The following is a 26,158-nucleotide window of genomic DNA, read 5'->3' as shown; positions in this document are numbered from 1 at the left end:
AGCAAAACAAGGAATTCATTCACCACTCCCCACGGGCAGGCAGGAGTTCAGCCATCTCCAGGGAAGCAGGGATGCATCATGTGTAATGGTTTTCTGGGAAGACAGACGCCATCACTCCGAACGTCCCTCCACCCCTTCCTTCTTCTTCGTGACAGCTTAATATACTGAGCATGATGTCATATGGCATGGAATAGCCCCTTGGCCAGCCTGGGTCAGCTGTCCCAGCTGTGTCCCCTCCCAGCTCCCCGGGCACCCCCAGCCTGCTCGCTGGCAGCCCAGCAGGAGAAGCTGGACTGTCCTTGAATGCTTAGCAACAACTGGGAACATCAGCACATTATCAACATTTTCTCATCCCAAATCCAAAACATAACCTCACACTAGCTTCTATGAAGAAAATTAACTTTATCCTGGCTGAAACCAGGACACTGCTATAGTTTCACTCATAGTTCTATGCATTTTCCCCCTTTTATATTCGCTTTAATAACTCCTTGAATTTACACTTTTCCACACCTTTCCTCACTGTTACGTGATTTAAGTATCAGTATTACACATGAAACTTGAGCTGAAATGCATTATTGATTTTCACACTGCATTCATTTCTGCTTTCAAATTTAATACTCCAAGGGGTGACTTTCCTTTTTGAATAAACTGACTCGTGGGAGGACAGAGAGGAAGACTTCACCTCAACTCCACACCATACCTTCCTTCTTAATTCAGCATTTTGGCCCATACACAGGACATAAACTGCCAGTGTCCAGGGTAATCTCCATCTAATAACAGACCATTCTCTCACTGGTACTAATTTTCTTACTACTTTCATCAGCTAACGATACAGATGAGTCATCTACTGACACAGACCCCCTGCTGCTGTCCCATTCAATCCCAGATGGCCTCTGGCTTCCCCCCATGCCTTCTGCACAGGTTTTGCTGCCACCTCTGCTGCCCTTCCTGTGCCTGAAACTACCAAGACAGCCTAATGTCACAACACTGTCTGTAACCAGTGGCAACTCTTCCCACATCTGAATGCAATCATCGTTAGTCCAGCACATTTATCAAAACACGTTTCGATGAAAGGCGACTTAACTTGATTATGTAATGGTAATAACATAGCTTTATTTAATGGTATTACATAATCATTGGTCGACATAGGGAATACATCACTGGAGCTCAGTGTCATCTTCCCCTTGAACTTGCCTCTCATACATCTAGCTTCCTTTATAATGGATATCTGCAGAAAGATCAAATGGAATTTGCTACTTCTTACTTCTATTGCACCCAGTTGTGTGCCGACCTGTTGTATGCCTTGCTGCGTAAGGACAGAAGAGACTAAAAAACCACCACATACACTTCCTCAAAGATCAGTCACAGAAGGCAGGCTTTGCACTATTGTAATTATAGAAATCTTTCCTACTGCTAAAGTATTACTCTCCTTCCTCTCTCTCTCTCTCAAATCCATATCCCAGTGGGACAGCTGAGAATTACTAAATGAGCTTAAATCTAATACCTATAAATCTTTTGTTTTCAGTTATAATTCAGAAAATATTTGTCTCAAATCTTCAGCAGTCTAGTGTTTAAACAATTGCATATGATGGAGAAAATCTCTGGCATCCAAATAAGTTTTTGCCTTTAGAGAAGTACTTAGGACAGTGTAGACTGCACTGCTGGAAAGTCTGTTTTGTAATTAGTCAATATGTAAACATAAATACAGAGGAAGCACCTTGAGCATTTTTGATGGACTTTTTTTTTTTAATTAAAATATTAAAAGCAGTTCTCCATTATACAACTGTAAATGGAAGACAGGTATGTACTTTGCTAAAATAGAAGTGTCTAGATTTCGGCTGACAGTAACTACGGACACAATCAGTCCAAAGTAGAAGCTGTGCATGCGATTCCACATGTACCACAGAGTGAACCGAAGCATCAGTGCGTTTGCGTTAGCTGCATAGCAGCCTTCAAAATAGCCTCTTGCCATCCTGACATCTTTAGGGCAAGGGCCAAGAAATACTTACTTCACTTAATTGTTCTGATAAATCAATTATACCTATTTATGACATAACTGCAGATTATTTAAAAACAGTTCAGAAAACCAGATTCTTCTCCCTCACTACTTCGAAGTAAAATAACTGATCTTATCTCAAGAACTGACTTCTGTGGTCACGTCGGATTCGTCAAGCACAGTTTCAAGTGGGTTGCTCACTCCGCACCTCTCTTTGGGGAGCCTCATGAGCAAGAGCTACCTCCGAGCCACAGGAATAATCCACGGCGGAAGACTAACCTGAGGCCAACTCCTGCCACCTCGGCTCCCCAGCAGCAGTGGCAACCCCAGCACATTGCTGAGCGGCCACGGCCACACGCAAACGGGCTGTGCAGCGGGAGCAGCGAGAAGTGGAAACCCAAGCTGGAAGTAACATGCCGTGGCTTCCACTCCCAGAGATACAAGAAGCCTCACTACAGCTTCAGAAACCTGCCAGGTGAAAGGCAAAGAGCCTCCCACATGGGTGTTTTACCACCAGGTTAGGGCACTCTGCTTTACTGCTTCAAATTTAATTTTTGCAGACAAGCCCAGCTGTGGGAAATGATGTGGAGGCTATAAATTTTAGGGTCTATTCTCACATCAGTGTTGGGGGGAATTAAAGCCCATAATTCCCATTTGCAGTAATTGGAATATAAAAGAATAGTGGACAGATTTAAAGCTATCATTAGAAAACCTCTCAATATTTTGCCTTATTTTACTATGGCTGCATCAAACTTTACTTAAATTTCAAATTACTACCAGCAGGCAAAAAAGAGCTACCCCTTTATTCATGCCTCATTTATTGCTCACAACATAAGAAAATTAGCATGTTTTGCATACTACTAAGCTGCATATGGTTGAAGTTAATGGACAACGCCAATTTCCCAGTCTCATGCAAGAGGTGGTATTTTTCTTTCAACCGTTCTGTCCACTAAACATAACATTACTCAGTTAAGCCTATAATTACAACTGACTCAATTATAATTTCTTATAATTACACTCATTATAGATTTTTCATTTTTTGATGTACTACAAAGTCTCCTTAAAATGCTCTATTTTGGTTTCTCTTTCTAAAATTACATGAAGTGGTATCTGGTCATGCATGAAATAAATGCAGCCCAACAAACACAAAACTTTGGGGTGAGAGTATGATCTTAAAAATAAAAAGCAATAGATGTGTCTTAAAATTTCATCAATATTGGCAAAAAAGGAATTAGAAATGGGCACACCCACTTTTGGACCAGAAACTAGTAGGATGCAGCTTTAGATCTGTATCCAAAATATATATTAAAACATCAAGCCTCCTTTAACTATAAAGGGATTCAGAATCAAGACAGTTTATAAGTCAATTATCAAGAATAACTGATCACATACAGTTAGCTTTCCTCCGGGAACTAAGTATCATTTCCATGCTTGGAACAAATTTCTCTCACTGAAAGACACTGAAAAGACAACACAGAGTTTTGCTCACATGGAAATTACTCAAAGTTCTTCTCCTAATAGATACTCACTGAAGTTACATTTATATTTTGATCTTTTGCAATCTAATACTGAAGTACTGTGACAGTAATAAAATATTTAAAAGGTATTTGGGATCACCAGTAAATCTAATTTTTTTTAGATTTGGGGGTTGAGGGTCATGTTTGGTATTTTGGTTTTGGGGTTTTGGTTTGGGTTGGGGGGGGTGTTGTTGCTGGTTTGGGGACTTTTTTGTTTGGTTGGTTTGTTTTTTTAAAGTTTTCCATGCCAAACATGTCTACCACAATAGCAGTGTTAGCCAGCCAGTGACACTGATATCTACATGGTAAAAAAAACCCTACAGCCTGAAGTTATCATTTACAACTCTGCTCCCCCAATCCCCAACTCTACTGAAATACAACTCAGCAAAATAATTAGTTGGCGATATCTTATTTATCAGTGAGATCAGAGACAGGCACATTCTGCTGCTTCCTTTTCTTTATCTTACCAACAAATAGAGCCTTCTTCCCATATGTCTAACACGTAGTTCCAAAACTTACAGACTGGCAGTCCATTCTACAACACACTTTAATACACAGATACTCCCGCTTCCCTTCCACCGTTTTTGCCAGCTTATGCCTGTTCTAGAAAAATTTGAAGGTCCAGTTTTGAAACTCTGATAACAGGAGAAAAACCAGAAATTTAAGATTCAGACTGAACGCATGATGCTACCAAAAGCACATTAAACTAGCCTATACATAAGTGATGATGAGACAGTTGTATCGCTCCTTCTGATACGCAGTCCATTTTGCAAAACAAGAATCCTGCACACCAAGAGCTCAGAGATAGCTCTTATCTGCAACTCTAAATACTGGCAGACTTGCAGCCAGGTTGTGCCTAGAATACACATGCTCTAATTTTAAGAACTTCAGAAAATTCAACATTGCTTAGTTTAACCACTACGTGAACTGCTACTTCGGCCAGCTGCCAACATGCTCGGTTCCCAACTCTCTACCATCTCAACATTTGGTTTTCTGTTACCTGCTTCACAGAAATTATAATAAGATACAAAATAAACAGCTTCCATTGCACTATAAAGAAAATGCCCAGTAACTCTTTTACGAATGACAATCATGAAGTGATGTGTCAACACGCTACTTTCTCTACAGTCCCTACTACGATGACCCCTATTTTTGTTTCAGGTATACATTGCTACACCACACAATTAAATAAATTATTTCAAAAGGTGAAAAGTTTCTTAACAGAAAAACCTGCCCCTGCTTTCACTGAAAAACATCTATAAAACTTTTCCATTCAAGCCTTCAACCATCATTCTAAGGATTAAGCATAGAAAGTGCTTTCCCTCTTCTCAAACATTTCTCAAGCTGTACATTCAACTTATATTAAAGCATCCATCTTGGAACAAGCAGGTACAATTTCCCTCCACGCGTGGTCAGACCATTGGCTTCACAACATCCACTTAAGAGAGTCCTTTGGTGAAAAACGGAGACTTAAGCCTCTAGGAGTACGGATAATGCAGTCTTGATGTGCAGTTACAATTTATTTGTAAATAAGCTGCAGAGACAGTTTTGCACTAACAAGCTCAGTTACTAGCCACAATAGGATTGCAGCCTCACAGAGCTCAGATTTAGGTAATCACCTGATTAAACCCAAGCGTTTAACTAAGTCCAGGCAAGTTCTTTCACGTATGTTTCTACAGTTACACCGCTAAGCATACTTGAGCCAGCTACTTCAGCAGCTCATGGGGTATTTGTTAAGGAGCTACAACTCAAACTTCAGAAACTTAATATGCATATTAATTTTCTCCACATTTTGTTTTTCCACAATGACAAATTACTCTTAACAACTTCCAAGCTGATTTTATAAGCCTCCCAAAGAGGGTTAAACTCTACTTCTCCATCCTTCAAAACAGGCAACTTGCAAATGCGTCTGCTCATTAGGCAGTCTGGTGCTACAGTTTGCTTTGATCTCAACAACAATCAACTTCTCATGTTCTGATGATACAAGCACGATTAAGCAGCAATTGAGGAGTTAAAGGCAAAGTAATGAGACAGGAATACAATATCTTCTGTTCTCATCTCATGCAGAGATGATGCAGACTCCAGACATGTCACAGAATATGGAAATTATCTCACTAGGCGCACAGGGAGGTAAAAATCAACTGAGCCATGCAGGTTGATTGAAGCCTTAAATGATGAAGGTAACTGACAATGACAAATATAACCTAATGTCATCTCAACCACCAGTGCACCAAGAATCATTTAAAAATGCATATTCCACAGCAGAACGTATTTACTTCATCTCTAGAAGACAGCTTTATACCACATGCTTTGAAAAATAGATTTTTCTCAGGTGGGTAATTATGGAACAGCTCACTCCTATCTCTATCTACTAATTCCGGAAGAAGTTTAACAGCAGTACGGTGCTTTAAAGAAGCCTTTGAGGAAGGCAGTGAAAAGACTCCAGGACATGGAGCCTACCCCCCGGGGTAGGCAGCGCTACCGAATGAAGCCTGTCCTCATGCACACCTGGCTGTTGAACATTTCCACCTTTCGCACCTCGGAACGGAGGCGCTGGGCTGCTACTCGCCCCTCCGCCGTGGCGGGGAGAGCCCTTCACGCCGCTGCGGCTGAAAAGGCTTTTCTAAACGAAGTACATCCGGTCCTGCCATGCACCATGAAGATGAAGGCAATTTTGAGACATACTTCTGCTCTGATACGCGAGGGGAGGAAAACGCGGGAAGTAAAATTTCTTATCAGATCTGCCTTTTCCTAGAGCTTCGGTGCTGGTAGCCACCCTCCCCCCCACACCTCGCAGCACCCTGCCTTCCAGCGCCGATGATGGGCCCACCAAACTGCACTCCCAGAGACAGCTATGAAATCACAAGGCTTTTAATGGAGAGGTGCATACATAATTAATTAGTTCCATAACTGGAAGTCAGTAAACAATTTCGATATTATAGAGAGGAAATAGGGAGCACTTCCCCTTATCTGCAACAATTGGCCATCATTAATAAAAATAATCTTTTATTAAGTATTGCCACTAAAATAATCGCATCATAGTTACGATGTACGGAACAGGAAGGTGCTCTTTCCAAAGAGGTTTCAAGGTACAAGTCCTGTGTATGTCTGTATGTCCAACTCTCCCCATCCACCAAGTTGTACCAAATATTTGACATTGTAAGGCTTAGTGATCTAATCTGCATTTTCAACAATATTAATGAAAAAAAAATTATACAGCATAATGTTCGTGAAAACTCTGGATTTGTACCACTGCCAACTGCTCCCCTGTATGAACGGGGAGAACCTCCCCTTCCAAGTCCTGCCAGCACATGCCGACCCATGGATAAGAGAACAGCTTGCTCTTCATGGCCCATAAAGCTGTTGATCTTTCTGCTAATTAGTGTTACTAAGTGATGAATCTCTGATGCAAAAGACGAACTGAGAATCCCCAAATTAATTTCAAATCAACCACAGATTAGTTATACGGGAAGAGCAATAATTGCTGAGTGTATCTGGATGACTGATTGACTTAGAGGTGGAAAACTGATCAAAGCAGGAATATTAGAGATGAAAAAAATATACATCCTAAGATTTCTTAGTTTTTAGCTCTTCACTAGATCATGAGGTAGCTTCATTCGTGTAAAGTGCCTTAGGATCTTTGGATTAAAGATGCTATAAAATTAAATCTGTATGTGTTATGTCACCAGTATTTGTATAAGATCAATTTAAGGTTAGCAAGATAACAGCGCTACCCCAATTAGAGACAATTAGCCCAGCAGGAAGTCTGTTTCCAGGCAGTTATTGATGAGATAACAGCAGGCAAGATAAGAAGTTCAAACTATAGGTAACAAAATGTATTTTTCTTCTTTATGTCTAACTGTGGAGCTTATCAGTGCAGTATAGAGACAACCGAGCTAGCTGCAGCGCTCTGCAAAATACAAACTCTTCCCAGCAATATGTTCTAATACCTCTCTGAAGCAGAAAGGGAGATGGCAATCTCCAGATGCTGCACCAGACCAGCCGAGGACACCGAAGAGAGCTGCACCCCACACCACGGCGCAAACGGAGGAGCAGCAGTGGGATCTGATGTCGAGGCCAGTTCATTCACTTGTCCAAGTGATTTGCCAGGTTAACAACCTCCGTGGTAAAAGCTCATTTAATTTCTCAGCCTCTCACGTTACTTTTTGCCATGAATCCTACTTAAGCATCTCTGAACACAGCAAACTAAAATCTGTAGACAATTTAAGCTGAAACCTGCAGACAGCCCTTTGGAGTTTGTGGAGATCAAGAAAACCAGCCACCACAGAAAAGCAGCTTTTTAACTAAGCATCTTTTCTGCTGATTAGAAACCAGTTTTAAAGCCCCAGCCTGTGCACTGCTAGGAATCCTTAAGAAGGCAACCTATGGCTATGGGAGGAGGCGCTTGAACACACATGTATGTACACACACAAGTCTACTGTCCCAAGAAGAACAGGGCTGATCTGACCTGACCACACTCTGCTCCCAGTCTGTCCAGCACTCCCACGACGGCACCAGCATCCTTCTGGGGCGATGACCTTTCTTCCCCTCTGTGTCTGACCTAGGGATGTTGAGCAAGGAGCTACAGCTCAGCCTTGCGGCAGGGCTTATTCCGCAGCTGAACACAGCATGCAAGGGTTCTGCTTTACACCACTTGTGGCACAAGCAGAACTCCGGCAGCTCCGTTTGGCTTCCCCGGTAAAGACCGTCGCAAGCGCTGCTACGGGAACGCGCACGCACAGGGATGGGGGAAGCTGGAGCAGGAGTTACGATGCAGGAACGGCAGAAGAGGCGAAAGGCGAACGCTGATGATTGCATAAGTGGTTTTGCTACCCAAAACTTCATAGCCCTTTGGAAACACAGCGTTTTAAACTGAAAGGAACAGGTCATAAATTACTCTCAAATACTTTTACTCTGAAGTTGTTTTATCTCATGAATGCTTATGTTTAGCAACCCCCATTATGAAACACTATTTTTCATCCCTTCTTTCTATTAAGCAGTACTACCAGCACTTCACAACAAGAACTAATAGTGTAGATTTGCTAAACTAATAGCAGGCCACATCCAATAAAGTCTTTTCATTACAAATTCAGCCTCTCTTTCTCCAAAAGTCTTCCTCCTCCCCCTCCTTGGGTATGAAGATTAAGGAAAGCAATACTGTCACAACAGTTAGAGTGAAGTGACTTTTCAAGAATATAAGAGCACGGTATCTCCAGGAAGCAGTATTTATTTCTTTTATTGGCCAAACTTTATTTAGTATCAGTGGTTCCCTAGCGATTTTCAACAGGAAGCAACAGTAGATTTATTCTCAAAAACATTGTCAATTTTCTTCAACTCAGAAGAGTATTCTTTGTTTGTCACTGAAAATGCATGGTTGCTGGATTACTTAGAACTAGGCAATTCAGGAAAAAAATCTGGGTTCCAGTTTCCCTGAAGCTGTGTAGAATGTGAGTTCAGTTTCTATCTCACCTCTCCAAGTTTCCAAACCTCCTCTCCCTTGTGTTGATTTCCCACTGGAAAGACCTTCTCGATTTTTCATCATATTCATTCTCAATTTTTCTCATATTCCTGTATAAGGAGTTTTGTAATTTACTTTAGCCAATTCAGAGTAATAGGTTCTCAGTAACTGTAATCTTTCAGGTTTTGTAAGTCTCATTCAATATGCTGCAACAATATAGATTCTATTTCTTCTCATATGTCATGCATAACATTATTCCCTCTTGTAAAGCCAAATAAACTCATTTATTTGGGATCTATTCCCACAGATAAAAACCCTACTATTTACCTCTATTACTATTCAGCCCTGTAGGATTTGAACTATGTGGGTTTCATATAAACAAATTAAATTTTTATTTTTGTTCTTATCATTAATACTACTTACATTCTACAGCTCAATAATATTGTGTTTTTATCAGCAAAGGGAAAGTCAAAGTAATAAACAAAGCACAATTCCCTTATTTTCTAACGTTTGGAGTGAGCAACAAGCATGAGCATAGGAATACTCTGCAAATTTGTAAGTTAGGAGTCTTCTCGTTCATTTTACTTATTCCGACTTAACGTATTTCTAGGAGTTTAGCAAAGGTAACATTTTGAACAACAGAGTTAGAGACTGTACCTTAAACAATTTTAAAAATACCTTTCCGAACTATTTTCTAATGGCTCGATATTAAGCTAGTACTTAAGTTAAAAGAATATCAAAAGCAACAAAACAGAAGTAAGACTAAAGGAAGGAAGTGATCAGTGTGAAGTGATACTAATGATCAAGTACTTTTCCAAATGACAGGTCTCCTAATATTTCCCGCCCCTCCTTATGGACCATGAATATCTTTTCAGAAACATTAAGACTCAAACAGAAATGGGGGTGGGAGGGGTAGGAATAGAAGTAAACCCAAACCAAGGACATGTCAGCTCACTTACTTTAATGGAAGGCCTTCTTGACACAACCCCCCCTGCTTTTTTTACTTTTTAATGATACTGTGATTCTTGTAGTTTCAAACCAGAAGAGCAAGCTACTCTCAAGCATTGAAGAAACTAATAAAAAAACAACCTGAAAACTTAAGTATGTATAAAAAGGTAGGTAAATACAAGCCCAAGGTAACGCTAAAATGATTAAGTTAGATTACTATTTGAAACAATTCTAGGAAATAGAGAACTATCTGTAGTGCTTTTTTTTTTTTAATCCCAAAGGAATATCAAGAACCTTCTGTCATCAGAATGACTTTGATTAATTTAATCAGTATCGTGAAACCTGTTAAGATACTTAAACTATTTTAAGACACCAAAGCCTTAGGGTATTCAGGTTCATCTGAAGTGCATTAGTAATAAAGCAGTTTAACATCATTGCACAGTGTATTCCCAAATCCTGACATGAAACCCTGCACACCATATTGCAAGCAAACAAAACGCATATCCATTTGCCATTATAAAGACCTCAAGCAATAATTCAAGCATAGAGATAAAGACTAGGGACTACAGCGGCAGAGCACATTTGCTTTGTTTGTTTTTGCTCAGGCTGCGTTCTCCATCTGGAATGCTTACAGGCAAAGTTCAATCTTTAGAAGACCACTGCCCTACTTTAAAGTTAAACAAAAACAAAGTTTAAAACCCACACTTGAAATAATAAGTAGTGTGCTGACAATTTTTAGTCTCAGAAAAACACTAGTTTCATCTACACTTCAAGTTTTTAAAGTAGTAGCACTTCAGAGAAGCCAGAGAGTTCACCGATATGGTTAGCAAAATTGACGCTTCAGACTGCTGTAAGCCACTTATTTTTCACAAAATCCTATACAGATCACAAATACGCTTATATTGTTTCTGAAATACTCATAATACAACTCTTGATAAAAATGAAGCTGCAAGGGAAACGGCAAATCTTACCCTAGCGACATTAAAAATCACAGCAACAATTACATGCTGATGTGGTAGAAAAAGTTCCTGTAGTAGTATCTGTTTTTCCTTCACATAAAGTACGAGACAACTTAATTTAAGGTACTTAGGTTAAAAAAAAAAAAATTATTTGTCACTCACTAGAAGCACTGTAGGTGATTCTAAGCTACTGATTACAGACAAAGAGAAGTATTGCAATAGCTTCTTGGGGCTTCTTCCAGCATAAGGACAGGAACAGGGGTGGGAAGGAATTGAGAAAAGCAAATTCTTTGAAAGCACTTCTCAGACGCTTAGGGCAGAAGAATCAGCTCTATCCACTGTGGCACCATTTTTGATCCCTGAGCAAACACACCTCTGAACAATATACAGAATTCAGAGACAGAAGATAGTCACACCTCAAGTAAATGCCATTTCAACTTTCTCTCATCTGAATTTCACCTATTTGATTTTGGTATCAATCAAGATCACCTGAACAGATAAAACAAGATGTTGCATCTCAAATTTATCCCTTACACTAAATTCACTGAAATCTACTGTTGCTCTCACCAGGCACTTAATATCCTGTTCTTCACAGCCAATTCTTCAAACTGTTAAAATTGTGCACTTCAGGAATACATTTAATTGCCAAATTCTAGTGAACCTAAAAATTCTTTTTATTGAAATACACAAAGGAAGTGACAGTTAACCTGTCCCAATGTTTTCACACTCATTTCACTCCACCCTCAAAAACAATCACTCGTCAGTGACTGCTGCAGCCATACAGCTCCCGGGACACAATCACAATTTCTGCATCTGGCATCTTCCATAGACACTACCAGGGCAGGGAGAGCCTGAGCCCTCCTCAAGTGTCCTGCAACCTCTGCATGGATTCACAGAGGAGAAGTTGCAATCCATAGCCAGTGGCGAGCTGGTAACGTCCCTCCTCCCCTGGGAGGACTCCACCAGATAAAGGAGGCCAAATTGCTTTTTCTTTAATAATATCAAGTCTAAAGGCACTATTTGTGCACTTCAGCTCCTTGACAAAACAAGATGTATGTGATCCCATGGATGAATGCATTTGAGCACATCTGAAACAAGCCTTAAGCTGCCAAATTAAGTCAGAAAGATAAATGCCATATTCCTAAAAATTTCAAGGCATGGGTCATTTTCGGGATGGGCTTGGCCACCTATCAGCACCCCATGGAGGTAGAGCCTCAAACATGAGCTCACCCGATCGGGGATGGGGGAGCTCATGACGATCAGGGAACCCATGTGGAAGAGACTTTACGGAAACTCCAGATGGAGTTCACAACTTCCCGGAAGAGTTCTGCCACATGGCAAATGCCAGGGGTCAAGGTGCCATCAGCTCCACAGCTGCTAAACCTCCCATGACATTACACACACCCCAAACTCACCAGTCAGAGCTCCTCCAAGGCTTCCTCTTCTGAAGTGTCTCCCGTCTTCACTGAGCTGCCTCTTAAATTTGGAAGACCTTCTAGGGCCAGAAGAGACTTCAGGACCGCTGAATTTTTGAAAAGACAGAGGTGGTGGGGACAATATGTGATCAAGCTGCAAAGAAGCAGAGAAAAAAAAGGTATATCTACTGTTTAAATGCTTAATTTCATGGAAAAAACCTACGCTGCCTGTACCTAAGATTATGATAGCATTTGGATGAAAAAAAAAGTGTTTACAAAGATTTTAAGGTAATTAAATTGCTAACTGAAAACAAAAATTTTGCAAGTGCCACATTTGCAGCTGGCTGTGTAAGAAAGCCATCTTCCTCCTGTATGGCTCATACCACCTCCAACCACACTGCCACACAACGAACATTTTTTGCAGTGGTCTTATCTCAAGGTACAAGGGATCAGACTTCGGCTTACTTGACCTTCCATAAAGCAGTCTTTTTGCAGCTGTGAGCCATCTCACCTTGCAATCGATGCCATCTGCTTTTGCCAACATTTTTCCTTGGCAATTTCTCCCCAGCTTCACGGGAGCAGTCAGTAGATGGCACTGTACCATCAACAAAATGCAAACCACTGCCCAGTCTAGGGAAACACTGACAAATAGATTTACCAACGCCTGTTAAAAAAAAAAATTACCCTGTTTATAAAACAGGCATTCTGTTAAAAAAAAAAAATTACCCTGCTTATAAAACAGGCATTCATTCACACTGTCTTTGAAATAAGCGTAAATACAGATCCTCATTTTTCAAATTCTGTTCCTGTCATCATTCCTACACAATATCTTAGTCCTCTGGTTTTGACAATACATTTAATGTCTCAATATTTGATTAAATTCACAAAAAAACAAACAAAAAGCAAGTGAGCAAACACAATGGAAGAAAGAGCAGAGATGCGAGTAAGCAAAGTAGGAAGAGTTTTGCAAGCATGCTTCCCCTCAAACTGGTGCAGTTGCATGGTGTCACTATTTTGCAAAACACTCAAATGGTTTTCTATAACATTTAAACCCTGATTCTTACCATAATTTTTTTTTAGAAAGCCAAGCACATCAGAGTCTTTTAGATTTTTACAGTTCATGTACTGAGACTTATCAGCCATACAATCTACGTATCACCCGCATACCCAACTGCTTCATCCTCTGTCCACTGAAAGGAAGGAGTCAAGGTCACCATAGCCACCAATGAAGAGGCACTGTGAAGCCCGTTTTTGCTTACAGTTAATCCCACAGCAAAGTACTGTATGCCTTACAATGCATTTTGAATCCCATGTTTAGAGTTTCTCCTGTATTTAGTATTTCAGGTTAGTTAGTGTTTGGGGGTTTTTTTAATCAAATCTGCAGCTTATTGGAAGTGTTTGCAGATACACACTTCTACAGCATCAAGAAACACAGTGGCTTCTGAATCTGCTTCTTCAGCATATTAAGACTCATTCATGTTCACGACACAGAAGTAACTGATGAATTCGCAGCCCATGCCTTTAGCAATTTCCTCAATTGGAAGGTTTTGGGGTCACAAGAGTATTTAATTAACCATTGTCACCATTTATCTTTTACAAACACAGGTATATCACAAATACGTCTATTGCCAAGTGCTAAGATACCTCACAAGGTGAATTAACAGATCAGTTAAAAAGGAAATGACTGGCAACAGCTGGCTTCTAAGAAACATTATTTTGAGACTCTTTCACATAAGTCTGTAGGCAAATAGCCAAACTGCTCACTGACTGATAGACGGCAACCTTCACTCAATGCTGCACTCCAATTTACCCCAAGCTTCTGACAATGACATGATCCAATCAAGGCTTTAGGTGAGTGCAGAAATTCATGCGCTTTCTTGAAACAGGTTCACACTTCAAAGTAGCCAATCACATTAAATCTCTTTTTCCTGGCACAACATTCATCAAAACTTAGAACAAAAACAACAACAAAATCCACAAATGCAGTAAGCTTCCTGCAGATTAGCACTTAAGTCACAACAGAATCAGCATCTTCCCCTCTGTCACCTTTTCCCCTTATAACCAGGTATATAACCTTTACGGCTGCTCAAATCATTTCTGCAATGCACAGACTTGTGCATTCCACAACATGCAGTCAGATTACAAATTTCATGATTCGCAACTAAGCTGTGCTCCTTTTCCACAGCTTTCAGGGTTTCAGAAGAAACTTCAAGATGGGGCTATAGTACAGAGCAGCAGCTCCAGGTACTCAATTCATATTTAAGACGCTTTTCTGCTGTCCAAACTGGCAGCTTCAGAAAAGTATGATTTTTGAAAGCTAGGACAGTTTAAATACCAACCCCCATTAGCTCTTCATTTTAACAGGAACACCCTGCCATCATTCCCTTGCAAAGATACCTCCTTGTTGCTAAGTGACTCTATCACAACTTGCATTTGTTTGATACAATTCTAGCACCAACCTTGACACACAAGTTCTCAACACCACAAACTTCTTCAAGGACTCAAGCATGGAAACAGAGGAGACCCCATGCAGCCGGGGTCTTGGCCACCGGGACAGAAGCTACCAGCCAGGAGGAAGTAATTTTGACCCCATGTGAACTGGCCATGCTGGAGGTCCTACATGTGGAGGATCTTGGAAACAGAGCAGGGAAGAAAGAAAGGGAGGGGAAAGAGGAGAGACATCCTTCCCACCACCACTCTTCAACGTGATGTCCTCAATTTGAAAGTTCATATGTAATCCTCTGACATGAGAAACATAGGAATGAAATGCAATTTATTAAGTTTTACATTTCCAAACATAACAGGGTGAAATTCCAATTTTGTTGAAGGAGAACATGATTCTACTACATGGAGAGACAAAACAAAAATAAGCAGTCTCGCATATGACAAATTAAGGACCAACATATCACACCAATATTAGGTTTCACTAAATGTTTCTTGGGGACAGTTCATTTTAATACAGGAACAGTCAAATCAATATAGTAGATGACACACAAATCTGTCAGCTGGATGTTGAGAACCATCTCATCACCTGAAGCAACTATACCAAAAGACATTATATGGTCTAGCACTACAAAGAAACAATATGGGAATAAGAGATTTAACATTTTCATATTCATGACCAACTTCCTGCTTTACATAAATAACTGCACATATATCAACAAAGCATTTCTGGAAGCTATTCAAAGGCTCACTTTAGCTTCCAAAGGGTAAAACAAGACCTACAGCACATACAGTGTGTATTTGAAAGGACTCTGTACATTGTAACTGCTGTTGTAGTAAGCAGAGAAGAGTAGACAAGGATATACCCTTTAACAGCCTTGACTTAACAACTCTGGATACTGGGAAAATACAAGGGAAATGGACTGCAGAAAGCAGCCAGGCTTGTAAGCTCTCCTTGAACAACTTCTTGTGCTACTCTCAAAGAACAGACAGCTAGATGAACCAATCTGACCCAGAGGGGCCCTCTAGCCCCGTTCAGACCTTAGTTGAACCAAAAGTATATGCAGCAGATGAAGAGGCATTCTGTCCTCAACTAAACAGCCTTCCCCTCCTGCCAAGCAGAGCATTCAAGTCCAAGTAAGTGAAATCAACTAAGAACATTTTATTAGGTCCTGCTTCCTTATTGGAATTGGATATTATTCCAGAATACAGCTGATTCTGATGAGGTACAACATGGCACCTATTCAAATCACACAAAGTGGTTAATTCAGCCAAAACAACACTACAGTCGTTCAGTAATAAGATTATGACACTTTCAAATAAATAATAGGAAGACTTACTCAAACTTGTCAGTACTTATTCGAAAGACCTCCTGCAAACCTGAACACTAGAAAAGTTCAGATTGTGTGTCTTACCAGGTAAAGACTGGACATTGCTGTCTGCAAGACAACGTCAAAGCAAGTATCTTGAGGAATGAGGGCTGTTGAAATTCTGCCACAGATATTTTAAATAATTTTACTCAAGCTGCTTCTAGCTCAGCACATCAAATAATTTTGCCCAGCCACAACCATCACTCTATCAGTATTCACGTTTACTTAGCTATATGGGCATGAGTTGATGTTGGATGGTGAACAAACACAAGAAGAGAACCAGGGTTTGGTTGGTTGCACCTTTTCTTCAGTGGAACTTGCTTGACAGCAAGTCTCAAGAAATAGAACAGCTGTATCCCTGCAGGCAGTTTCCAACAAACTGATATTCATGTTATACTTTGAGGTTTTGATTATCACATTCTCTACCCATTGTCTTATTACTGCACTCAGGCTGCAAGAACACACTTCTCTCCATGCTCTTTTTAAAGAAATGTTAGTGACTTAAGGAGCAATGGGGTAACGAAGGGCAGTTTTACCATTTCGATGGAATTGCAGGGCAGGGGAATAAAAGAATTTGAGAAGTTACCTCAGAAAGTCACTACTTCTAAGACCTATAAGAGCCACAACAAAGCACATGAAAAAAAGTATATTTGATTGCCCTGTATCTATAGTACAAAGGGAGTTAAGCTAGCCATTGAGTGTATACAGGCTGCTTAGGGAGGGATTTTTAATCAGTACACATCTCGCCACCAGGCTCTGCTGTTAATATTCATAATGCATGGATAGTTAACTTATGTAAAAACACTCCTTCCCCCAACATTAAATACTGAATAATTCCTTTCCAACAAAGGCACTTTGAAAGACTGAAAGCAGATAAACTCCAAGCTACGCAGAACGTACTGTTCTATGAAATTAGTTTCTTTAAATCCATTTTTCCATACATTTAAAACAAAAAAAAAAAATCTGTTTATGTTGTAGGTATGCTGAATTTCTAGAGAAGCACTGTAAAATTTAGAAGACAACGACTTTCACAAAACCCTATTTCCACCCCCCGCCCCAAATCTTACAAAAGGAAAAGACAGTATCATTAGAGGCGAACAGCCTAAAAATTACATAGAACAGAATCATCAAAATATCCTTACCATAGGCTTCCACATGTAGATTTAAAGATCCTACAGAAACATGGATGGAATTTGAATGAGTCTCCTCCAGTTATACAGGAATTTCTCCAGGGAATCAGGACTGAAACAATTTGTCCTCAAACAAATTTTTTCTTCATATTTTGAAGCTATTCATTTTCTGTGTGAATAGAATCAGCTACACTCCTCTGAAGAAAACTCTTCTCACACTATACTACCTATACACTTTTAACAGCTCACCTACTCAGAAAGGATTACCTTCATGTTTTTAAGAATTTCAGTTGCATTAAATCCAGCTGTCTACCATCATGTATTTATTCTGCAGATAGAATTAATTCTCTGCTTGATAACTGTATCATCAAATAGTCACATTAAGTACATCAGCCCAATGTCCTTATGAAAATTAAGGACATGACAACTGGTTCAAAGTAAGACCTAGCACCAGTGTTTATAAGTACAATTTGAGCCAAGTACATAATGAGGTGTGAGGCAGTCAGAAAGAAAATAATGGCTTTCAGGAGAGGAAATCCATGGTACAGCAAGCTGAATGAAGCTAAGATAATGCAATCACACTGATAACACCAGGATAAGGAAGATAAGCTCTGAGCTACTGAGATTTGTTGCAATACAGGGTGTTTTTTTCCAATAAAAATAAAATTTAAATGAGAACTGAACTAATCTGCTCAGCTCCATCTTCTCTTGAAACACCTACTATGGTTTTATTGTCCAAAATACTTCACACCCAACCTCCCCTCATCGCTCCGTAGGCAATATTCCTACTTCCCACAGAAACTAGGAAATACAGGTCAAGTTCAGTTTAAAAAATATGAACAAAGTTGTTCTATTAAGCATTTTAATTTCTTCCTCTTGAATGCTGCACAACTCCACTCCACCTCAGATCATGTTGTATATGCACAGTAAATCCTAAAGTTTTCCATAAAAAAGGCTGTGCGCTGTCATCCATTTTAAGTCTCCCCCAGTTAGCCATCAATCCAAAAGAGAAGTATCACCTGAAAACTCTCACATATAGTGCACCGAAAGCAGAAAATACCCACCATCATTTTACTGCTTAGTTTTTTTCATTATCAACCAGAAGTCGCAAAATAAAATTCTATTAATAAGTATGTTGTCGTCAAATACACCAAATCGCATCATACCTATTCAGATGTTCAAAGAAGCAAGAATGGAAAGCATCACACTCCAGTACCATGCAGACAAAAGTATAGGATACTACCTGGCAGTGAAAAGATATTCAGTTCTTCCAGAAAAACTCATCTTTATAAAGCTAAATGCTTAAGAGGAGCATGGCTTCACAAACCTAACAAAGCCCTCCTGCCTGTTGCATCTCCAGCCATGAGCCATGACGGAAGCAAACACGCTTCTGAGGCCAGTTAAGACCCACCGCTAGTTCAACATCGATTGACCCGTTGTGGTGAAGCAGACTGCTAGGAACATAAATCAATCTGTTTCTTCACATCATTTACAGTGGGTTCCTCACAGCACACTGCCTCTCTATCTGGCTCCTTTGCAAGCATTTTAAGCACAGATACTGAAACATAATAGGCCAGCAAAGCACTTTTTTTGAGGCAAACTATGCAAACTTCCTTCAGCTGGGTATGGAGAAGAAGTATGTTCTTATCTCTTAAATATTCTCCCTAAGTCTAATTAAATTTGGCACAGATACATGAGTTTTGATTAGCTGCATTGACACAGCAACACTGAATATGATCGTATTAATGGATAGGGTTATATCTTCCAAAAGCCAAAAGGCATCTCAGAATTTGTTTAAAAAGACATTTTAGCCAATTAAGAGCATAGTGCACTTTAGTTACTCCAGATGATTGACAAGAATTCTGTAGAACCAAATTAGACTTGAAGAGGATACACCACAATGGAGTAATGTAGATGCCCAAGAGGTCTGTCTTACAGTACCATCACAAACACAGATACAAACAAATTTCCAGCAGGTATCCTGCAGTAACTCATGTCTCTGAGGAGCAGCTCCATTGCTTTTGGTCGCAATAACATCAACTTTTGAAAGACCCTGGTTGGGGTTACAATCTGAGGAATCTGGGGTACACAGGAGTTTCCACAAACCTGCATCAAACCCAACAGCTGAACAAGATCATTAGCAGTTCCAATTAAATCAGCTGATGGTTTGAATATGCTACATTCCCTTTGCCCACAAGCAATACTAACCCACTTCAGTTTTGAGTAGGGTTTAGAGAACTGCGCAATTATTCTGAATATTCACAGCTCTTAGAGCAGCCTCTGCTTTGCAGAACAGAAAATCACAAATAACCTAATTCCGCACAGAGATGAAAGGAAACACTTCTTCAAAAACTAGCACCACATCCAAGAAGAAAAGGCTAATGAAAGCTAAAAGTGGATAGAGAGGAAGTCTTACCAGGCCACATGGATTTCACTGGACAAAAAGAGATTCCATTTCTTGTCCCCTTTCCTATCCCACTTCCTCAAAAACAAGCAGAGACTTTTTTCCCCCCACCATCACCTGCCATAGGTCAAGTAGGAAGATGACTATTCATCCCACATTTCTTAAATTCAGCATTGCCTTTCCACACCCCCTACACAGGAAGAATCTCCCTCTGCTTTGGCTGAGAGACCCTGCTAGTTCTCCAGCTGAATGGCATCTGTCACTCCTGTTCCAGGCTTCAAGCCTGGGTCTACCTCACTTCCCTCCACGACTTCCACATTAGGACAGTGGCACCAGCCTGACAGCTACTGAAACAGACAGAAAGTAGGTCAGATTCTAGGCACCCTGTTGAAGGTTAAGAGGCAGAAAAGGTCTTGTTTACAGTCAGATTAATATTTGCTAATCATTCATACAGCAACTCTCAATTTACATATGAACACAATCTGCAGCTGACACTGCAAACATGTCCTTAACCAAGGTAAAGAGTATAGACCTGTTGTAAAGCTTCGCCGTTCACAAAGCATCACTTCGAACTATTTTCTTTTACATCCTACATATACAAGGCAAACACAGTGCTTAAAACTAAAGTCACTGTTCAAAATTATCTAGTGTATTAAGTTGAGTATATGACAATGTAGAAAATAAACAGAATCAGCGAACAATGTTCGTGATGCTTTTCTATAGCATGTTGTGATGGTTTTGGCTGCGATAGAGTCAATTTTCTTCAGAGTAGCTAGTATGGGGTTATGTTTTGGACTTGTGCTGAAAACAGCATTGATAACACAGGGATGTTTTAGTTATTGCTGAGCAGTGCTTACACAGAGTCAAGGCCTCTTCTGCTTCTCACCCCTACCCCACCAGTGAGCAGGCCAGGGGTGCACAAACAGTTGGGAGGGAACACAGCTGGGACAGTTGATCCCAACTGACCAAAGGGATATTCCGTACCATATGACATCATGCTCAGCATATAAAGCTGCAGGAAAAAGAAGGAAGGGTGGGACATTTGGAGCGATGGTGTTTTGTCTTCCTAAGAAACCATTACATGTGATGCAGCCCTGCTTCCCTGGAGATGGCTGAAACCCTGCCTGCCCGTGGGGAGTGGTGAATGAATTCCTTGTTTTGCTCTGCTTGCGTGCGCGGCTTTTTGCTTTGCCGATTAAACCGTCTTTATCTCAACCCATGAGTTTTCTCACTTTTATTCTTCTGATTCTCTCCCCCATCCCCCTGTGCCTCCCCCACCCCCCCATGGGGGGGCGAGCGAGTAGTTCCGTGGGGCTTAGTTGCCGCCTGGGGCTAAACCACAACACATGTTCTTACCTATCATATCATAGGCAGTACAGAAATATTTTAAGAATCCTGCTAAGGATCAATAGAGATATTTCCAATCATTTTGCTACCTACTTCACACCCACTCTAAAAATGCAAATTTGCCTTTAAAACAGTTGCATTTTTCTTGAAAACAAATCTGACCTGCGTCAATTAAAAATAAATAAATAAAACTCAGAGGAATACGAAGAATCTGCTACAGCTATGTTAGAAAAAAAAAAATCAGCTTGCATCCAACACTTTCACAAACATATTTACACCTGATTGCACAGAAAATGAAGCGTAGCCTTCACAGTATTCTACAAGGCCAAGAAGTGGCCTATAAATATGCATGCACACTGCTGTCTGAGCCAATTATTACTTTACCTTGGTTAAGACGGAACAGTTTTGTTACAGCATGATCGAGTCCTTCAGTTCTTGAAAGCCTCCTGTGTGCTGGCTCTGTACACACAGAGGACAGACAGACTGCTCCTTTTCCAGGGAACAAAGGAAGTGACAGTATTTGTACAGAAGACACTGCTTCTAACAACTCAGCCTGCCCCAAGTCTCCTTGGATTTATTTACCCAGCTTTAAGAAAGAGATTAAGAAATTTATTTATATTATTAATATGTATTAATTATATTATTAAGAAAGATATTTAAGAAAGAGATTCACATTGAGAAAGAGATAAACAAATCGCAGGTTCTGCAGATCTCTTTGTAAGGCACTACAAGAAGAGCCAAAAAGCAGAACACAGTTCTAAATATAGACAGATATAGCACAACTCGTGGTTAAAGGGCATCACATCAGGCACTTCACTTTCTGGTGGCATTAAGACCTTCTTTTTAATCCAACAGTCATACAGGTATCTTCTCAGGAACGCACATGATGTACAAAATGGTCAGAAGCAAACACAAAAAACCCCCACAAAACCATTCATTTCCAGCCTAGGGAAAACTGCCAACGCTCTCGAAAAGCACGAGAGGTTACAGCACGGCACGTGGGCTGCTAGCCAGGGCGAAGCTGCAGCAGCTCCCCAGGTTAGCCCTACTGGGAAGCGCGCAGCGGGACCAGACTCAACATAGCCGGGTCCGTAAGGAAGTTTGTTTGATCATTTAATCCCCAAAAAAGCATGAAAACAGCAAGTGTAGGGTCTGAGGGGTCTGTCCGAGCCACTCAGCTCTGCTCTAAGTGGACCACCTAGAGAAAAAGTTCCCCCCTCTGTAGGGGCACAGCTGCTCCAAGCGCTGCTCGAGCGACGGGAAGCACGCTCGCGTTTCACCTTCGCTTCCACAGTTTTAAAAGGGATCTGGCAAAAGGAGATTGAAAAAAAACAAAAGAAAAGCCACCCTCCGCTGCACATCTGGGCAGCGGTACGTGCCACCGCTACACAGCAGGAAGGATACTCCCTTCCTGCCCCCGTCCTGCGGGCCATCTTGGCAGGAAAAAGCATTTCGTAGCGCTGAAATTCGTTGTCTGTGACCACTGCCACATCTGCCTGCTGCCAGAGACTCAGTGAGAAGCCGGGAGGAGAAAACCAGCAGAAAGCTGCTCAAACACCCCCGCTCCAGTCAGGGAGGAAACCAGGGACACAACCCAACCGCCAGCCAGGCAGCTGCCAGCGTCCAAGAAACACCTCTGAAGGGGCAAAGGGACAACAAGCGGACACCCGCATGCCTGCCGTGTTAAAGGCCACACAACACCCATACACATCACGACGCCTCAAGAAGACACTTAAGGCAAGTTTAAGGCATAAGCATCAGCACAGGTGTTTCAGCAGTCCTGCTCCTTCCAGCAGGTAGGTCCATGGATACTGAGGAGCAGTGGTGGCTGACCCCTGCTGTGTCCCCACACAGCCATGACGTCACAGGGCACGGCAAAAAAAAAATTTTGAAAAAAATCACATCTTCCTAACGCAAAGCACACACACACTTTGGAGGGGAAGGTATTTTGTTTTCACAGATTTATCTACTCCTAAGAAGTAGAACAGAACAAAGACCACCGACACTAGAAACCAAATGTCAACAAGTTTAAATGAAAGTTATCAATATTGTGCAGCGCTAAAAAAAAAAAAATTACATGACGCAAAGTTGTATTTTCTTACTTTCCCTTTCATAAAGCCTCTTTTTTTGGGAGATTTTTGTTCTTTAATATTCTATGGCTGTATTCATTTTCTTACTATCATATGGAAAGCTATTAGCAGCATTAGCAATGCTATGCACTATGCTCTGCTGTAGAGAAAAGATACCAAACTAGCGACATCGAGTATTTCTTTAATTTCTCAATGAAAGGAGAAATTAGCTACACAGGAAATGCAAAAGAGCTTTGATATTTCTAGACACCACAGGCAGAATTTTTACCCTTAATTATTTTAATGATCCTTTTTACAGCACAAGAAAGCCATGACAAATGCATAGAAAAAGGTATTTATAATCCATGTATGTGCAAGCATCCACATGCACACCTTACTTCAAACATCCGCGATGCTGCTGCTCATACACAGATTTTTAAGAAAGATTTTTCCTGGCTCTTTAACTAGGAGGATGAAAATTTAGTAAAAGTAACCTTCAAAGTCACTTTCAATTGAAAAAAAAAAAAAATTAAACACATAAGAAAGAGGCCTATTCATCTTCATCAGCTGTTGACACCATCATCATTCGTTTTGCGAAAAAAAAAATCAGAGGAGAATATATGTCTCTGGAAAGAGGGTGGGGGTTTTTTGTTATACCATGAATACTAATGAGGTGAAAGGAGTTTAGTCCTTTATAAAATCTATTTCCATCCACATTCACCAATGAGCTCCTAGACTACTTATAAAGGTTTCATTTATTCTATCACATCGGAGGCCTCAGAAAGCTAATTGTTTATTCAAGTCTATCTGCTCCATCCATGCTCAATTAGGTCTCACTTTTCCATCAGTTACAGCAAAATTAAAAATAAAAACGCAAGGTGAAACATTCCTTGTTCCATTGACCGGCTCCCTGTAACAAGCCACTCTGAACAACCGCTGCTCCAGGCGCAGCAAGAGCTTCTTGACCATAATGTAGCGTTTGAGGTGCGTATCCAGCAACATACAGAATTCCTATTCATTAACTTACTTCCCTGACTAATGGAAAACACCTTTCTAACGCAGTTTTCTAACAAGCACTGTTAAGTGTAACCGGACATTCCAGCTACAGCAACTCACAAGTACCTCAATTTTAAGAATCGAAGACATAATCTTTACACACAATAAGGAAAAAAAAAAATTCTCAATTTATTATTCCTCATTTAGGACATTAAAATATTAAATAATCCATTTCACCACATAAAGCTTTGAATCCAGCATCACTTTCATTAGGAATAACATATCAAAGGGAATCACAACACATTTATGCAAGGCAGGTACAAAACAAAAGAGAGAAACCCATGATGAAATGAGCTTGGAGTAAAAGGTTCTCAGCATGTAATGGAGCTGAAGTTGATCCATAAATCAATGCAAGATGAAAGCAAGATTATTTATGTGAAGGGGTTGCATTGTTAATTTGCAGCCTGATTTAGAAAAGAAATGCTTTACTTGATCAATGTACCAGTGATGTGCATGTGTGTACTTCAGCACAAATTAGTAATAATTACCAGTAGGTGTATCTCCTCATATTTTTTAATTAACCTTAACAAGCAGTATATACAGTTCCAGAAAATGCAGGTTTTCCCTGAGTTTGCCTTTAACATGCTCCCAAGTTTTTAAATAATGCAGCCTCGCCACAAGAGACCTTGCAGACAAGGGCTTTTTGATCTCCTTCTTCCCGTTCAGTTCCGAGAAAGATACCACGCACAGTTATCGAACAATAGCTGCCATAAAAAACCCTTTTCCTGAACTGTTTTGAAAGCGAACTAGAATAAGGCATTTCACAGCTTTATAGTTTTACCCTAGACGTCTAACAAAGAATTCAAGAGATTGGGATGCTTCTCTTTTAGTCTCACTAACACAATTATCAAAAACAAATACCAGAAGCGCAAGCGTATCTGGGGAAGTGGGGAGCACAACCCACTCTGCATTTGGCAGGGATTTGTAGTTAAGGACAATAATCAAGAACCATGTTCATGTTCGCAATCTTAAGTGCCGCCACTGCGTTTCACATCTTCTGTCAGCTGCCATTTGTCAGTCTCAGACAATTTACCCAGGTCTATCATTACCAGAAGTATTTATTAACACTACCTGGCTCAAGGAAGACTTATTTTTTTTCCCAGCCTGAAGATTTCAAGAAGTACTACAATTAGGAAAAATCATGAAGACCATGTAAGAGTGTAACAGGAAAGGTGATAAGGGACGATTTTAAATCATCCACCCCTCTATTTAATTCTTTGTGTAATCTAAGCAAGTAACTGCCCATACTTGCTAAATACCTTCATTGTAAAACCTACACTTATTAAGTACACTAATCTTCACTCATTCGGGTCTTTTTATCCAGGCATTTCCAATTAAATGGGTAGCTATTTAATACAATGACACTGATGGGTGGGAGAAGGAAAGATCCCTACTTCGATTTAAAATAATCCTATATTAAAACCTGTTAGGCAGGGAAATGACAGCAGAATGTATCACACATTGTATCTGAAAGAACAGACATCACTATGTATGTGTAGAACACCAAAAACTAGACAGGCATGTAAAAAGCATCCAAATCAAAACGATGACTGTGTTTGCATTTACAAACAGTTTAAAGCTGCTTTGATTTCTTCACTCTCATTGAGAAAACTTAAAATTAACAGCAAAAGAAGATCTACTCGTACGGCTTTTAGAGTTTTATTTATAGATCATATCACCTCAGAGATTTATACACACTTTCTTAAAAGCTCAGTATGACTTAGAACTCTTTAAATTACAAGGATTAGTCGTATACCAAGTTGTAGAAGTTGATTACTTTGATATCACCATGAATCTCATGAGTATAAGTAATTTAATGCAAGTTTCATTAAAATATCTAGTGTAGAACTTAGCACAGAAGCACTGAATTAGAAGGCCTTTCTAATAATATTTTTACCAAAGTAACCTGATTTATTAAAAAATAAAGTATGATTCCACCCATTATTTTTCACACTGTTAGGGTCTTATTTCAACTTTTTTCCACTTTCCACTAGTGAAAGGGGAGAGCTATCGAAAGCAGGACAACCACCACACACTCCCCTCCATT

The 26,158-nt window shown here is 40.2% G+C and overlaps 1 protein-coding gene across 1 annotated transcript in view; it reads right to left on the bottom strand.

The window, feature by feature from the left end:
- LOC104616462 (microtubule-associated serine/threonine-protein kinase 4-like) overlaps positions 1 to 12,837 on the bottom strand; it is a gene marked incomplete at its 3' end in the record, with an annotated part of 17,998 nt that extends 5,161 nt beyond the window's left edge. Inside the window, exons 1-2 of the mRNA XM_010281483.1 lie at positions 12,805 to 12,837; positions 12,294 to 12,447 (exon numbers count right to left, since the gene is read on the bottom strand). Of these exons, the coding sequence (XP_010279785.1) occupies positions 12,294 to 12,447; positions 12,805 to 12,837 (187 nt within the window). The remainder of the gene's footprint in view (positions 1 to 12,293; positions 12,448 to 12,804) is intronic.
- Positions 12,838 to 26,158: the final 13,321 nt, after the last annotated feature.

The sequence above is a fragment of the Phaethon lepturus genome, unplaced genomic scaffold (genome assembly GCF_000687285.1).
Source record: "Phaethon lepturus isolate BGI_N335 unplaced genomic scaffold, ASM68728v1 scaffold14392, whole genome shotgun sequence".
NCBI classification, from domain to species: Eukaryota; Metazoa; Chordata; class Aves; order Phaethontiformes; family Phaethontidae; genus Phaethon; species Phaethon lepturus.
This window is presented reverse-complemented; position numbering and strand designations above follow the sequence as displayed.